This window comes from Cupressus sempervirens, chromosome 2, assembly GCF_028749045.1.
Source record: "Cupressus sempervirens isolate cs-2001-9-10 chromosome 2, ASM2874904v1, whole genome shotgun sequence".
Classification (NCBI taxonomy): Eukaryota; Viridiplantae; Streptophyta; class Pinopsida; order Cupressales; family Cupressaceae; genus Cupressus; species Cupressus sempervirens.
In genome coordinates this window covers 598,303,250-598,319,621 of record NC_143119.1, presented here as the reverse complement: position 1 = coordinate 598,319,621, position 16,372 = coordinate 598,303,250, and the positions used below count along the sequence as shown (strand labels likewise).

Genomic DNA, 16,372 nt, shown 5'->3' with positions numbered 1-16,372 from the left:
CTTTTCTGCATTCTCTAATCATTGACATAGTCTTCATCACCCATGATTAATTTAAGTAGAGAATCCTCATTTATAGGACAAGGTTAATCTCCTCAGCTTGGGATTCACCGGTGATGAAACATTAGGCGATTAATCTTGTCACTATCATAATATCATTGATCAATGATGAAATATTATGCTATTAGTATAAAATGTTAAAATGCGATCATTAGAGAATTAAAATCACTCAAAGTTTTTGCTAGACTGGGGAAGAGGAAACTGTAAAATGTTTTAATATGAAATTTATGAATTATGCTGAGTCATGATAGTGTCTAAAGGCATCATCATAAATTCATGATAGTTGTCAGTTAACTGTTATATGAGGATTCCACACGAAGATGTGAATGTGGACTCAATTTGCATTCAAATCAATCAAACATAATAGAAAACACATTTGTACTTGTTGGAAACATCTTGTCATTGAATTTTGCAAAACAAGTGTGTTGCTAATGAAATCTAAGCAATTTTTTAAGTTGCTGTGTTTTTGTCTAGTAGTGTTTGGGGCTTGCTGAGTTTTTGCCGAGTTCAAGTTTTCCAACTATGGTATTACCTTTCACATGAAGTTAGTATAATAAGTGAATGATTGGATAACAGCAATCTCTGTGTATCATATGTCAATGGGTGGAATCAAAGATTTGTTCATGCTTATGGTAAATGCACTTTGATTCTAATACAGTATTGCAGAAGAAAGATTCTTTATTCGGTCATGGGAAGTACCATTTGCCTTCAACTGGGTTGTAGAGGCATGGTTCTCAAGTTCCTAAATATACCCGAATATGGAAATACAGTTGAAACTTTTCTGATTGATTTACATTCACCAGAGTTTGTAGAGCATATTATACCCAAATATTGTTCAACCACTCTTTTGCAACTTATTCCCATTTGCAATTTAATCAAACCACAAATAAATCTTTTCCGTGTAATTCTCAATTAAAGAGGGTGTGTGTGTGTCTCTCTCTCATTTGATCTCCCTGGATCAATATTCTAATATGACATCCAACACCTCATTCTAGTTAGTTAATTCAATTTTATTTTGACAATCACCATTACATTTTACACATCCAAAGCCTTGTGCTACTCCATTCAAATTTTTATTTTTCATTTTTTATTTTGACGATCACAATTAAATTTTACAGTTATTTTCCTTTCTTTGAAAAGCCTATAATTTTGAAGGATACCTATCAACTACCTACATTGTGAAATTCATGCACCAAAATATACTCAGTTTCAGCTGGATATGGTACTTACCATTTGAATGGTGAATCCAAAGTAAGGCCCCATTTGTGCATTGAGGCCACGGAAATTGGGACAACGCAGTTTAACTCTCTCATCCACTCATGCCTTGTAACTGTCTCTACAAAACCTTTGTGTTTCTTCAGCAACTCAATCTATTTACCCTCTTATCTTACTTACCTGCATGTGCCTAACTTAAAAATTATTGTTAAAAGCTTTTGAGGCTCCACATAGCGATCTGTCCCGAATAATCAATGTCCATGGACCATTATCCTTTGTAAATATCGTTACCATCTTCTGCTCACATTCCATTTACATAATCCACAACTGGCAGATCACTTGGATTTTTCCATTTACCAACTGAACTTAAACATGGCTTTGTATTAAAAATCTCTTCAAGCTGTGCTGGTAAAGCTTTCTCTAGTGTACTTTAGGAAAACATTCTGCCTTTATGTGGTCTGCTTTTCTATCCTTAGTTCACAGTCACTGTTGGTCCTCCTCTCAGCTAAACAGAATCAAGCAAAGACTTGGATAGGTGCAGAAGTGGAAGCAGAACCTGATAGGATATTTACTTGTCAACTCTACAAATTGACCAGAAATGGATAATAGTGTTTTTCTATAAAATAAAATGCTCACTTGTGTTGACAGACTTCAGTCAAAATTTTGTTAATCGTTGAGATTTCCTATAGTTTCTTTTAATATATTGCTGATTTCCTATTTACTCATGCATTAGCGGATTTGCCTGTTTTTTCTTATTTAAATATCATCTTTTATGCTCTTAAAAAAGTCAACAAATGTTAGAATTTTCAGGCCTTAAATTAATCTACAAACAACTAAAATGGTTTGCATGTATGTAGTTGCACTTCTAGTCCATGTTAATGTGCAGTTTACCTTTTAGGTTAAATGATATTACTTCGACGACTACAATCAAAAGTAGCTGCATTCTCCTCGACTTGGCATTCCAGGTCTATAACATTAGGTGGTTTCAACTTGTAGGACTTCATTGTTAACCTAACTGTTGTTTCTTGTGATTAGCTTAATTAAGTATGCAGAAGTTGCTGTTTTTTATTGCTTTGATGTCCCTTTAGGTATGTAGAATAATACTGGAATGAACAGTTAAAACTTTATTTCCTAATCCTTAAAGGTGACCGAATGATTTTTCTCCACAGGTTGGTTTCGTGACAGCTATATGTTTCACTTGCTTTCTTATAAGGTGCATTGTGGTAAGCTCATTTTGACATTCTAATATCACATTTATTCCATTCTTTAAATCTTAAAAGGAATGGTCTGTCTGCACTGGTCATAATGTACTGTAACCTTTATGTAAGGAGCATGATGTTGAGCATATATAGTAGTTGCCATGCATGGTGATCATCAAGCAATGCGCCTCACATTGATCTGCATCTTATCTTATGTTCGGCAGGTTGCACTTTCTGCTTTTGATAAGGAAGCAGATCTTGATGTTTTGGATCACCCAATTCTTAATCTCATTTACTATATGGTGAGTTATTTAGTTGTGTATGGTAATTATATTTGTTTGCCACTGTATTTTGTTTTAGATAATTTTGCCAAGTTTGCATGTCATATTTACTTTTCTTGTTTAATGTTTTGTTTGATGTTTCAATGATTTGCTCCTCTCATTGTTATTGTCAGTTGGTAGAGATTCTTCCATCAGCACTGGTCCTTTTCATCCTCCGCAAGTTACCCCCAAAACGAATTTCAGAGCAGTATCATCCAATCCGTTGATCCATTGAGCTCTATTTCTCATAACCCTTGTAGGCTGCCCTCTAAATGAATGCCGGAGCAGTGCTTTAAAATTCTTTGAAGAGATTTTTCTGGCAACTACATTGCCTTTGAATTGTACAGATTTGCTGAGGGGATTAATTGCTGGGGTGCAATATCTGTCTCAAATGTTTCTCATTGTTTAATTTGTAAAACCAGTGACAATCAGGAAGAGATGGTACCCGGTACCTAGCAAGGAGTGCTGGGTAAATTTATTTTTTAAAAATCTCTAGTATAACGTTTTTGGGCACATTGATGGGTATAAAATGTTTGGTAAGATCAGAAATCCTTATTATGCATTTTTGGGGTTTTGTGCCCACGGCATTTCTTTCCTTAGTGGATATTGTATTACGTTTGTGGATTTTATTCGAAAGGATGTGTTATTCCTCTGTGGATTATTTTTGAAAGGATATTTCATCCATTATTCCAACAATAGTAGGAGCAGTGAACAGTAATGCCAATATTGCTAGCAGCCGCATAAATGCTTAGCCTCTAAACAACAGTCTTGGATTTCATTGCGACAACTGTGCCCCATGGTAGGTGTCTTGTTCTCTAACATTTAGTGTAATCATACGTTAATTCTAGTCTAGTGGGCTGCAAACTGTAAATAGCAGGTAGGTACAGATGATACGAATAATAATTGGTACTGTCGGCATAGTTTGCAAACTCTCGAGTATTCTCCAAGTTGGGGCACCGGCTACGGTGCAACATATTTGCACCGTGCCGTTTAGCCTTGCCAGCATCTCCGTTAGTTTACTTTTTGCAGTTCCGTATCCGTACGTTCTGCGATCTGACAATAACTGTCAAATCCATTGCACGTAGTAAGGATTGTTTTTAAATTTTTCATTCATATTTTTTTTTAAGGGCGGATAGTTTGGGTGCCGATAGTTTGTATGTGAAACTTCAAAAACCCTATATGTTACATTGTATATTACATACAACTTATATATTATGTATTTATTTTATTGTTGTATTAATATTATAAATAATAATATTAAGTAGATTTATTATGTCTTTTCTATTATTTATTGTATTGTATTAATAATTTATTTTAAAATTTTATTACTTTAATTTAAATATTTTGAATAAATTTAATTTTATAAGTAATAATAAATATATATAAGATAAATATGAAAAATATAATTTATTAACTTATTTTATAATTCATTCAAATTAATAAAAACATATAAATTATGGTTTTAAAAGTTTAGTAGCATTAAAAAAAAGAAAAAAAAAGACTTATATATTATATAAATATAAGATAAGGTAATTATTTCTTTATTAACTAATTTTGTAATTTTACTTTAAGTTATTTTAATATGTTTTATTTTAATTTTTTTTATTGTGGACAATTTTTTGATATTAAATATATGTGTTTTTAAAGTTGTTTGATTTAGTAACAATTTATATTGATGTAAAGTAAAATTGTCACGTTCTTGTATATAAAATATTCTTCAATGTAAAAATATAACAAATTTAATTAAATTAATAAAATTTTAAAATGTAAACAAAAATAACTTCTTAAATTAGGATAAAAAGTTTATGCTAGGATGTTATCAATTATTATCATGTTAGTATTAATTCAATTTTTATTTAAGAGAGTTATTGATAGTTTACGTACAACTTAATTGATATCCGTCAATGACATTTTACTTTTAGTTATTTACATTAAAATATCAATAAATAAATAAATAATATATAAGTTTAAAAAATATTATATTACATTTAGTTATTTAGTTACATTTAGTTATTTTACTTTACATCGTTATTTTACTTTACATCAATATAAATTGTTACTAAATATTTTTTAAGCTTTCTTTACCTTTCAAAAATTCACATTTCTCGGTTGTAAGCAAATTTCTTTACATTGATATTTTCATAAACAGATTTGCATTCAATGAATTTGGAATTGTCATGGATTGGTAAGGAGATTTCTTTAGCTTTCTAGAATTTAGATTTATGGGTTCTCTTGATCATGTCTTGCTATTTGATGTTAAACCCATTACGCATGCCTCTTTTATACAGATCTTAAGAAATTTCTGAAAACTAGACAGATAACTCTTTATTATAGGCAGATTTCAACAATATTTAATATTTTTCACTTATTTATCCTTATCTAATTTTTTGAGACATTTCTATATTATGTTAGCTAGTCTCAGTTGACATTATATTCAAAGGAGAAGCTAAAGGATACTGTTATCCTCTAGAACAAAATGTATCTTTTGATTTTTAAAAATTTATTTCAAACAATAGATTTTTATGAGAATTATAGAGTGAATTCATATTCATTAATAACTAAATGTAAATAAATAACTAAATGTAATATAACATTTTTAAAACTTATATATCATTTATTTATTTTATTGATATTTTAATGTAAATAACTAAAAGTAAAGATTCATTGAGGATACATAAACTATCAATTACTCTCTTAAATAAAATTTGAATTAACACTAATATGTTAATAATTGATAACATCCTAACATAAACTTTTTACCCTAATTTACATTGAAGAATATTTTATATACAAGAAAATGATAATTTTACTTTACATCAATATAAATTGTTACTAAATCAAATAACTTTAAAAGCATATATATTTAATACCAAAAAATTGTCATCAATAAAAAAAATTAAAATGAAATATATTAAAATAACTTAAAGTAAAATTACAAAATTAGTTACCGATCAATTTTTTTTTATAAAATTAGTTAATAAAGAAATAATTACCTTATCTTATTTTTATATAATATATAAGTCTAATTTTTAAATTTTTTTAAAATGCTACTAAACTTTTAAAACCATAACTTATATGTTTTTATATATATTTATTATTTATATTTATCTTATATATATTTATTATTACTTATAAAATTAAATTTATTCAAAATATTTAAATTAAAGTAATAAAATTTTAAAATAAATTATTAATGTATATAAAATTATATTATATTATATTAATACAATACAATAAATAATAGAAAAGACATAATAAATCTACTTAATATTATTATTTATAATATTAATACAACAATAAAATAAATACATAATATATAAGTTGTATGTAATATACAATGTAACATATAGGGTTTTTGAAATTTCACATACAAACTATCGGCACCCAAACTATCCGCCCTTAAAAAAAAATATGAAGAAAAATTTAAAAACAATCCTTAGTACGTGCAATGGATTTGACAGTTATTGTCAGATACGGAGCTGCAAAAAGTAAACTAACGGAGATGCTGGAAAGGCTAAACGGCACGGTGCAAATATGTTGCACCGTAGCCGGTGCCCCAAGTTGGAGTCTACTCTCTTTTAGTGGGCGAGTGTTTACAAGTTTTACTGAGTATTTATAGATGCAGGAAATATTTGGCTAAAAAATGCCGACATGGGTAAAATGTTTGTTAAAATGTGTTTTTTGCACATTGTTATTCTATAAAACCATGTATTTTCTCCTTTGGGTTGTCAATTTTTAATTTGATAATTTTTTTCAATTGAATTTGCAAAAACAATATGCCTCTTTTAAGATTTTAATTTTGAAGTACTTTATAAGTGACCAAGTTTTTGTAAGTAGCCTTACTTTTGCTGATTTTAAAATTTTGGGCTTGAGATTCTTCTCCAAGTCTGCGAACTAGGTTTCTTGGTATTTAAAGATCTATGTTCTTACCCCATTAGATATTGAGTGGTTGATTATCATCCATTATTTCCCGACCTTTACTTTTTTTCAGTTAAAATACTATACACATGTATAACTCGGAATGTTCTACAACTAGCAGGTTTTCGAAGTCAATAATGTATATTTTGTTTACGTTCAATTACATTTCATCTGTAATTTAACACCGTCCCATGCTTGCCTTAGCAAATTGCCAATTAAAATGCATATGAGTTTCGCTCGTTATCGATGCAGGAACGTTAGTTGTTATAAAGCTTGCTTCATGCATATTATTCCACATCTTGGTTGACAGGAGTATCGATCAATAGCTATTAGTTATGCACAGCTACATCATATAATACTCATAAATTAGTTGTTCCTGAAAACTTAATATAAGATGGTAATTCTCTTTTTCTCCCCTATGCAAGCACACTACTTAAGATTGCTTACATTATAATTCGTAGTTTGTTCCGTACTTGCCAGTGGATTGGCTTTTATTACATAGTGATGGACTCGAATGAACATGGTAGTTATGATGGTAACCAATTTCTATTTATTTTTAGCGGACTCGTGAACAATTCCTTTGTCAAATGAGGTAAAACCAGTAATCGAATAGACGAACAGAGGGGATGCATATTTTTCATATTGAATGGGCCTGAAAGAGTTCATTCTTCCAAGGTTTTCCATATTTTTGTTGAATTTCTGACTGCTATCTGTTCTTGTCTGACTAATTTCCTTCTTGTGATTTCTTATGTTATTAATGTTTGCCTCTTCAGCTTGAGGTGTTTTAGTTCTTCCGAAATCTTTTTTATGTAATATTGATTTGTACCTTCTAATTGTTTTGGTTCCCGTTGTCTTTTTATTATCATCTGCCGGCCCAACACATAAAAAACAACAATCAGCAAGTATATGAATAAGAACATATGCTATTTTAAAGATTATTTGCTGATGAATAGTTGTTTGAATATGCAACTTTATATTTTAAATTAAAAGAAAAGAACTATTCATTAAAAAAAGATTATTTGCTCATAATATCGTTTTAACATTGTTTTTACAGGACAAAATAAGGGAGTGTTTTCCAAAGAATATCTTATTTTATAATGATAATTAATCCGAGGATCCTGCTCATCATATATTTCTTTTTAAATATTATCCAAAATCTGCCCCACTTTTTAAAATCTTAAAACAAAAACAGAGATATTTTAGTTATACAAGTACATACTTTTCTAAGTAGGAAACAGTCGGAAGTTTAGAAAGACAAACGTGTAGAATTTTTCACAAACATTTTGAACTAGAGCCGAGGATCTTTTTAAAACTGATGTACTTCTTGAATATAATCCAGTTTTCGTGGGAAAATATTTACAACGGTTAATCTCTTTGGTAAAATCTATTCATTATAATTTCTCTTACTGAAGAGATCTCCCTACTTTGAGACAGGTCTGTGTTTACCTACGGTATAATTTGATCCTCTACATGATGGTCGTATAACTTGATTGCATCGATGAAAAATGTTAGCAGACATCACCATGAAGTATGGATAACTGTACAAGTGTAATCCTTAAACCCAAAATGATATAAATGTATGTTTAATTATGTTAAATTCTCTTTCATAGGATTTTAAATTATCTTAATTAGATTAGTGCAAATTGGTGCAACTGATTTTTGGAACAATGCTAGCCATGTTTGAGAAAGCTGGAGTACTAGGAACAACCTTTGCATATTTAGGTATCCTACACATGCATTTTTTTGTTTTTGTCTGAACTTCGATACAAAATAATAATGAATGGATACGCGATCTTTTGTAGGGCTCCTTAACCCTCTCTTAGATAGTGCTTCTTCACTTTCTATCCATTAAGTTTAACATATTCAACGATTCATTAATTTCTTTTTTATTTTAATATAAATACTTGTTGATTGTTTAAATTTAGCTCTTAGATCTGTAAGGATAGATGGTCTCAAGTGTTAGGGGTGTCAAACTTGGGCAGAATACCACAAAATTTATGTTCTCGTTTGACATTTTATAACATTTGTTATGATGGTAAGTTTTCTTTCACTTATGGGTTATTTAAAAGATTCCATATTGATATTAGAAAATATCATCTCTTATGATAACATCAGACTCTTCATGAATAAATACTTATCATCTTTTTACATCAGACTCTTCATGAATAAATACTTATCATCTTTTTTACTCTTCATGAATAAATACTTATCATCTCTTTTAATAACAACTGGTTTCTTCATGAATAAATCCTCATCTTCATTGCTAGTTTACGAGTAGATGTCTAACACTCGCTCATTTTTTTTTTTTTGTACTTTGGTCCATGGGAGAACTTTGTCAAAATACTTCCACTATTTACTTTTCTCATGATATGAGAAAGATGCTTGGTGGCTTGTCCATTACATAAGAATAAGTGGTTGTCTTTGCTTTTAATTTTACACTAGAAAAGGGATAGTTTTTGTAAAACTAGATATAAGGGAAGATTCCAATTTTCGCTTTTCTCTTATGACAATAAATGACTCTTTTTTCTTTGTATTTTTGTTTTGTTTGAATGCTTGATAATATTGCAATAAATAAGATGTTCGAGAAAAGTCTTAACAACCTTCTATTTATTAGGAACATATTAGTTCTTTAGTGCCTTAATATTCATAGGTCAACTTGTAACAACCTTCTATTTATTAGGAACATATTAGTTCTTTAGTGCCTTAATATTCATAGGTCAACTTGTAAACCTTGCAGAGAGACATGGTGGTGAAACACCACACCTTGTTGCATCATTATATAACATTTTCCATGGTCCTAACATTTGTGTAATCTCTTCTTTGAGTTGGTCAATGCTTCTTCACGAGTATCACTTCATGTGGTAAAACCTTCCATGTATACCTCCATCTAGTCCATGTTTCAAGCTTGAAAAAATAAAGAGTTTTTCCCTTTGGAATGTAATAGGCATTATAATGCTAAAGGGCAGGACTGTGTACACACGTTCTCCAAGGACATGTGAATGTTGTCCTACCCTACTATTGTTAGTATAATTCTTATATGGTTGTAGCCACTAAAAGCATCTAGGAAGCAATACTTCTTACATGCTAAAGAGTTGAGTAAGAGGACAATGACCCCCTTTTTGTTGCTAAATTGAGTTCTTTGTAATCCATACAAACTCTCTACTACCCCTTTTCCTAAGAACAATTGCTAGAGATAAAGCTCATTATCTTTAAGTAATTGGGTATATAAGTATATTATCTAATAAATTTTGTAGTCATGGCCCAAGTGTGTTAAATATCATAATTAAATCAACACAATTTTGAACACAAAATTATTGATTTCATATCACCTGATTTCACTAGAAGGCACATAAATGACCAAAAAAGATTCCCAACTTGTATTTTTTTATGGATTATAGTAGAAAAAATTTATTATACAACCTCAATGGGACAAATTAAAATATTCTAAAAATGCACACTTAAATATCGTATACACGCCACAAATGATAATTGAATCAAACCCAAAAAAATGCAACCACTTCAATTTGATGTTTATTATTTAGAAACTTATTAAAAATAAAAAAAGTCTAACAAAAAATACAAGGTACAAATGTACACGTGTCAATCCAACTTCATGAAGCCAAGATCACCTACATGCAAAGATAATTTGTCAGTAGAAAGAATGAAATAACAAATCAAGGGTTTGAGCTCTGAAAATATGATCAGATCGAATGAATGAAAAAAGTATAAAATTATTAGTATTAATATAGGAGATTAAGTAATCTAAATAAGAAATCCTAAAAAATAGTCATTTAATAATCAATATAATTATTAAATGTCACCAATGCATAAAGTGCTATTTAGAGTGAACTACAGGTAACTTAACAATCAAGTCAAGATGACTTAATATTTAAATTATTACTTTATTCTAACACATTCTCTTATGATTAGCGACAATGTAACTACAAAAATGCATGAAAAGAAAATGAAACTACTATGTTGAAAGTAAACTTAGGTCTTAGCAGCATGACCTGACTTGATTGTGAAAAATCAACTATTGCAGTCACTGATTATTAATCTCCTATCGTAAATGATTATTAAACTGCTAAAAACAAATTTCCAACTAATATTGAAAAATAACACAATTGCAACTTCACTTATATAATACGGAAAGAAATGAACAACACAATGAACACAATATTTTCGGACAAATTGTCCTTGGAAAAACCCCTAAGGAAAAACTAGTTCTACAGATGAGGAATTATATTAAATTTTAGCAAATCAAGAGATACAAAATTCCTTGCCTCTCACTAGCAAAACTCCGACAATCTCCTAATTTCTCCCGTTGATATTCCCCACTACTATCCCCACGCTAACACTGCGCCCTTGCTAACACTGCAAGACAATTTGCTATCACTGCAAAATGCTTCTCCAAAACTTGTTATCTCCAAATGATCCAATGACCCCTTTTTATACTACCCTATTGGAAAAACCAACGATCGAGATTAAATCAAACCAACGACTGAGATTAAGACAACTCGACAGCCAATAATAGAATTGGTTGCAAGGTGTCCAAAAGGGAATCACTAAAATTAGTAAATAATTATCCTTGCAATAACCATTTACTAATTCTTGGCAAGTGGACAAATAGCTACCCAAACTACCCATAACTAATGTTGCTATACATAGATAAGGACGAACAGCTGTCCAAGTTACCCATAAATACTACTGCTATTTTCGGGTCAAAAATAACAGTTGTCCAACTAACAATAATTAACACTGATGAGGTACCCAATCACAACCAAATATTTGTGAAGTAGAGAAACAAAGAAAACCACATGGAAAAAACTATACTCCAAGAAGAGATGAAAATAATGCTGAAAGCTAGTGAAGGACTATAGAAGCCTCCAAACTAGAGAATGTCCCAACAAATAGGAAGAAAAGAATGATTGTGAATAACACCACATAAGCATAATGAAGCTTCAAAAATTTGTCAAATAGTATTTGTTGATATAAAGAACCTCCACTTTAATAAAACATGATTAAGTAGAGAAGACAATAATCTGCACAAGTGCCCTCAGATGACACTACTTGAATTAGGAAGAAATTAATTGAAATGGATGATACATATGACATAAAACACCAAAGCCTAAAGAGCTCATCAATCAAACATGAAATATGACTAGGTAGAGAAGTTTGTAATATGCATGAGTGCGCTCAGATGACACTACTCAAATCAGGAGACAAACAAAGGAAAACAACTGAACTCAAAGATACGTATGACATAAAATACCAATGTCTAAAGAACCAATCAATCAACTTGGAAGGCTGCATCAATTGGAACATAAGTAAAAGTGTCCATATGGTAAATGATCCATCTTGCCAAAATGCATAAGTACCTAGCCACCGCATCCTCCTAGTACATACAAAAAAAACCTAAATACATAGCTCACTCTATGGAATTAGGGAAGCATAAGAACTAATAGGAGAAACTCTTCCTAATGTAGACAAGGGTGAGGTGATATAAAACTAAAAAAGAGATGAAAAAGAACTCACGTCAAGGAACCAAGATCAAGATGCACAAAAAATAAATAATTGTGTGATGAAGTGATCAATCTCGGGACAAATCATGAGGCGTTGTCATGAAAGAAACACTCGACAAAGGTAGATGGCAAATAAAGCCAAACATTAACTCCCCCCTCGCACATGACACTTTATTATTAGTGTATTTATAATAAGGCACAATTTATATGGTGGATCCCAAGAAGACAATAATATGTTTGAGTGCCCTCAAATGACACTACTCGAGTAAAAAGACAAAATAAGGCAACACAATTGAAGCAAAAATATAGATAGAAATGACACTTTATCTTAGTGCATTTGCAAAAATAATTACAATTGATGTAAAAAAGGACTAGAAGAGACATAAGGATGGTACAACAGAAAGTACAACCCAAGATGAGTCATACCATGTAATGAAAGTGATCCCCAAACCTAAAATAACCAAGATATCTACTAGAGTGCAAAAATACAAAAAAAGAAGAATAGAATGTATATAGAGAAGAATCCAAAAAAATAACTAGTGTCATTGAAAAGATCATAACACAAGCCTTCCAATTATATAAAGTTTTCCCAAAATGGATACTAGATGCTCAAGATATGTTTCTCGGAGTGTACAATAGAATCCATACCTTTGACTACAAAAAAGACAACCAAGCAACATCAAAAGTCAAAAACACTTGCATCATTACAATGTTCTTGGAACTAGCTTTCCAACGAAGTTAAAACAATTAGAAGTCAAAATAATTTATTAGTCCCTACCTATATATAGGCAGGGAACTAATTTTTTCACTTGCCTTCATTAATTAATTTTCATAACCAAAAAATATTGAACATCTAAAGTTTAAAAGCTATTTTCTTTTTAAATTAATTTTTAACTATTTATTTCTTTTCTATGATTGGCTTATCCTAATTTTACTAGGGTTATTTATTATTTTTTCAATTAAAAATTCTAACAATAAAATCTCTACAAATTTCTAGGGAGTTCCACCAAATTCCAGAAAGACACTCTTTAGATTTTCCTCATCCTCTATAGCCTCTGTTCGGAGGTTTGTTGGTAGGTACAACCCCAACCCCTTAGTGCTCTTCCAAAATCTCATCTCATTCTGCCTTATCTCATCTAGTCATTTGCACCTATAGTCTTTTGCACAACCTAAGGAGAAGCCAAATCCTCTTAGGTGAGCTGTGTAATTCTAGCTTTACCCTTTTACTCATTACATCGTCAACATCTTCTAAAATTTTCTTCCTCAAAGCAATGTTTTTCCACTTTTAATTAAGATATTTTGCATTTTTCTGTATCACAATTTGAGAAGTTCTAGCCCTTGCATGAGTCTAATTCTATAGAGAAGGTTTCTCTTTCTATTCACGTTAGAGCCTATTTAAATCTTTGCATCTTTGACTGTTAGAACTTAGAATTTGCCATGGGAAATTCTACCATAGTTAGTGTGGTCTGAGATAGAAATTTGATCGAGAGCACTAGCTAAGGAATAAAAGAGTATAGGCTCCATAATGATATATATATATGTATGTATGTATGTATGTCCACTATTCATCTACTCAACAGATCTCTGCCAGTAAGGCAACATGACTTCCAAAAAGATTGAGACAAATATGCATGGGGACGAACACATTAACTTATCACAGGTTTGGGCTAATATTTGGCTGTGCATACAACCTATTTTCCTCTCTAAAATAGCCTATGTACATTTGTGATTTATAATCTTAGAACAATTATCTACATTGATAGTATTCTCTTTCTTCACTTTTATGATTCCCCCATTTGTATTTTCCCCTATTCAAGTCCACATGTTTTTCTTGACAAATTAGTGCCAAGATATTCTTTGAAGAATTTCATCTTGAGTTAGAATTCTAGTCCTACAATGATGCCTTGTGGGATTCAAACTTGAGACAATCCTTTGTAGGGAGGTGCGACTAGTTTCAAATAATAGTAATAAAAGTGGCGAGATAATCCTAATTAATGACAATGTCAGAACCAATCATCAACTACCAATTAATGACTAATATAAAAGAATGAATGTCCTTGAAAAATGAAGAGCTAATAGAGAAACATTGTTAGTAGCAACTCAGAAAATACATTGACCCACAAAATAACAGGGATGACCAAGTAGGAAACCTAGAAGTTAGAAAATAGGACTCTCAAATATTATTATTTATGGAACTAAATAGGAAAATAAATAAATAATGTCAACAATACAAATCATCTATGCAATCGAGAGCCTTTCATATACGAGATTTTATTGAGATAAATAAGGGAACTGTGCAAGTAAAGCTTTTTTAAAATGTCTCATTTTTTATTTGGGTGTTGTGGCTAAAAAGTAATCTATGGAGTCCGCTAATGTTGTCCTCCAAAATGTTGTTGCTCAGTCAACTTCACTTTATATTAAACTTGTAGAATGGTTGGCTTTGTTGGAATCTGAGAACCACACTCTACGAGATATTGTGCAATCTCTAGTCACTGAAAATATAGGTCTCAAGGCTAATCTAGACTTTGCTATCATGTAGCTCATGGAGTTAGACACTATCAAAGAAAATCAATCAGAGATCGTGGATAGGCATTCTTCATTGTTAATGGAAACTAAATTGAAGGTGAAGTCTTGGGCTTCTTTATGCAGCTCTGCAGCTGAGGCTCCTCTTTCAAGTGTTGAGAAGCTAGTACAATGGAAGATGGATGATGAGTGGGTTAGGCAGACCCATGAACTAAACCTACAAGTCTATGGTCTCCCCTCCATTTATGATCCCTCAACTTTTGAATACTCTTTCCTCAAGGATTAGCTGGACATTTCATACATCACTCTTGACAAGTGTTGGTTAGGCTTAGATGGCACTCTCTTCATTTGGTTCCTCTCCCTCTCTGATAGGTTGCGAGCTCTTAGGGAAAAGAGAAAGTTGTTCTCTCTTTCTCCTAAGATCTACCTAGATGAGGACCTCACCCGATCAAAGGTGGCATGAATCAAGCAAGCTCGTGCCCTCGTTATGGTAGCCAGACAAGAGGGTGAATATGTAGTCATCATAAATCTTAAAGCATTAATCTACAACACCTTTCCTACAGGTTGGGTTTTGAGGGTGACCTCTAAGGCTAAATGACGGGCTCATAGGTAGTTGAGCATAGGCTCTTTGTGCCTTAACTGCTGGAACGATAATGGTATTCTCTAGTCTATGCTTGGCTTACTTAATGACGCTATTGGTTTTGCTGACCTTTTTATTACAGAGACACATGAGAGTCCGATGCGTCCTCTTGTCGGTATTTCTAGTTATTAGTGACTCTCCTCTTTTAGAGACAAGGTTTGGTGGGCTGGTGGGGTCAAAGGTTCCAATGGGGTCACCTATCTTATTTGGGACCACCTTTATAGTACTATTTCCTTGGTTCACTCTGACAACTATGCCAAGTTCATGTGGATTCACATTGATCAAGGGACCTCGCTCTATAGAGATACCTATATCACCACCTGCTACTTCTCGCCAACATCTTCATACTATGCAATTCACAACACTGAGGTTGGGGACCCCTATGAGGACCGTCTTGAGCACATTACCAGATTCTCGACCATGGGGGACATCATCATTTTGGGGGACTTTAACGTGTGGACCAAAGACCTACAACCTCCCCTCTATGATTATAGGGCTGATCCCATGTGTACGACTGCGTCTGATCTTGATTCTATAGGTCTACATCAATTCTCTTAGGATGGTCAAAGGCCCTTCACTATGTATGGTCAAAATTTACTTCATCTTTGTGAATCATCTGACTTAGTGGTTTTGAATGGGCTTTCTTTCTTTCCTGGTTCCAAACTCTTCACTTGCTGGCCACATGGTGGTGGTGCTAGTGTTGTAGACTATGTTCTCTCTACAGCCTCCTTCATCCCTCTTATTTTCCACTTTACCATATCTCGCTTGCCTTTGGTTGACCATGCCCTCCTTAGCATCACCCTTCGGGGATCCCTGACACCTCTCCCTTTCTTATCCATTCCTTCTTGCCCCTTATCTTCTAGTGGCCTCCCCCCATGCTCACACTTCTTTTCACTTTATCGATGTTGACGCAAAGCTCTTCATCCATCACCTTAGACAACTTATCCCCTAGGACCCCTTCTCTAACTCTGGGGATGT

The 16,372-nt window shown here is 32.0% G+C and overlaps 1 protein-coding gene across 2 annotated transcripts in view; it reads left to right on the top strand.

Moving 5' to 3' along the window:
• The window catches only part of LOC149574819 (tobamovirus multiplication protein 1-like), a 71,938-nt gene extending 68,477 nt beyond the window's left edge, over nucleotides 1-3,461 (top strand). For both annotated transcript variants that reach the window (XM_089814656.1, XM_089814655.1), the window contains 3 exons: nucleotides 2,442-2,495; nucleotides 2,696-2,773; nucleotides 2,926-3,461. In XM_089814656.1, the coding sequence (XP_089670782.1) occupies nucleotides 2,442-2,495; nucleotides 2,696-2,773; nucleotides 2,926-3,018 (225 nt within the window). In that variant the 3' untranslated portion in view covers nucleotides 3,019-3,461. The remainder of the gene's footprint in view (nucleotides 1-2,441; nucleotides 2,496-2,695; nucleotides 2,774-2,925) is intronic.
• The last annotated feature ends 12,911 nt before the right edge of the window (nucleotides 3,462-16,372 follow it).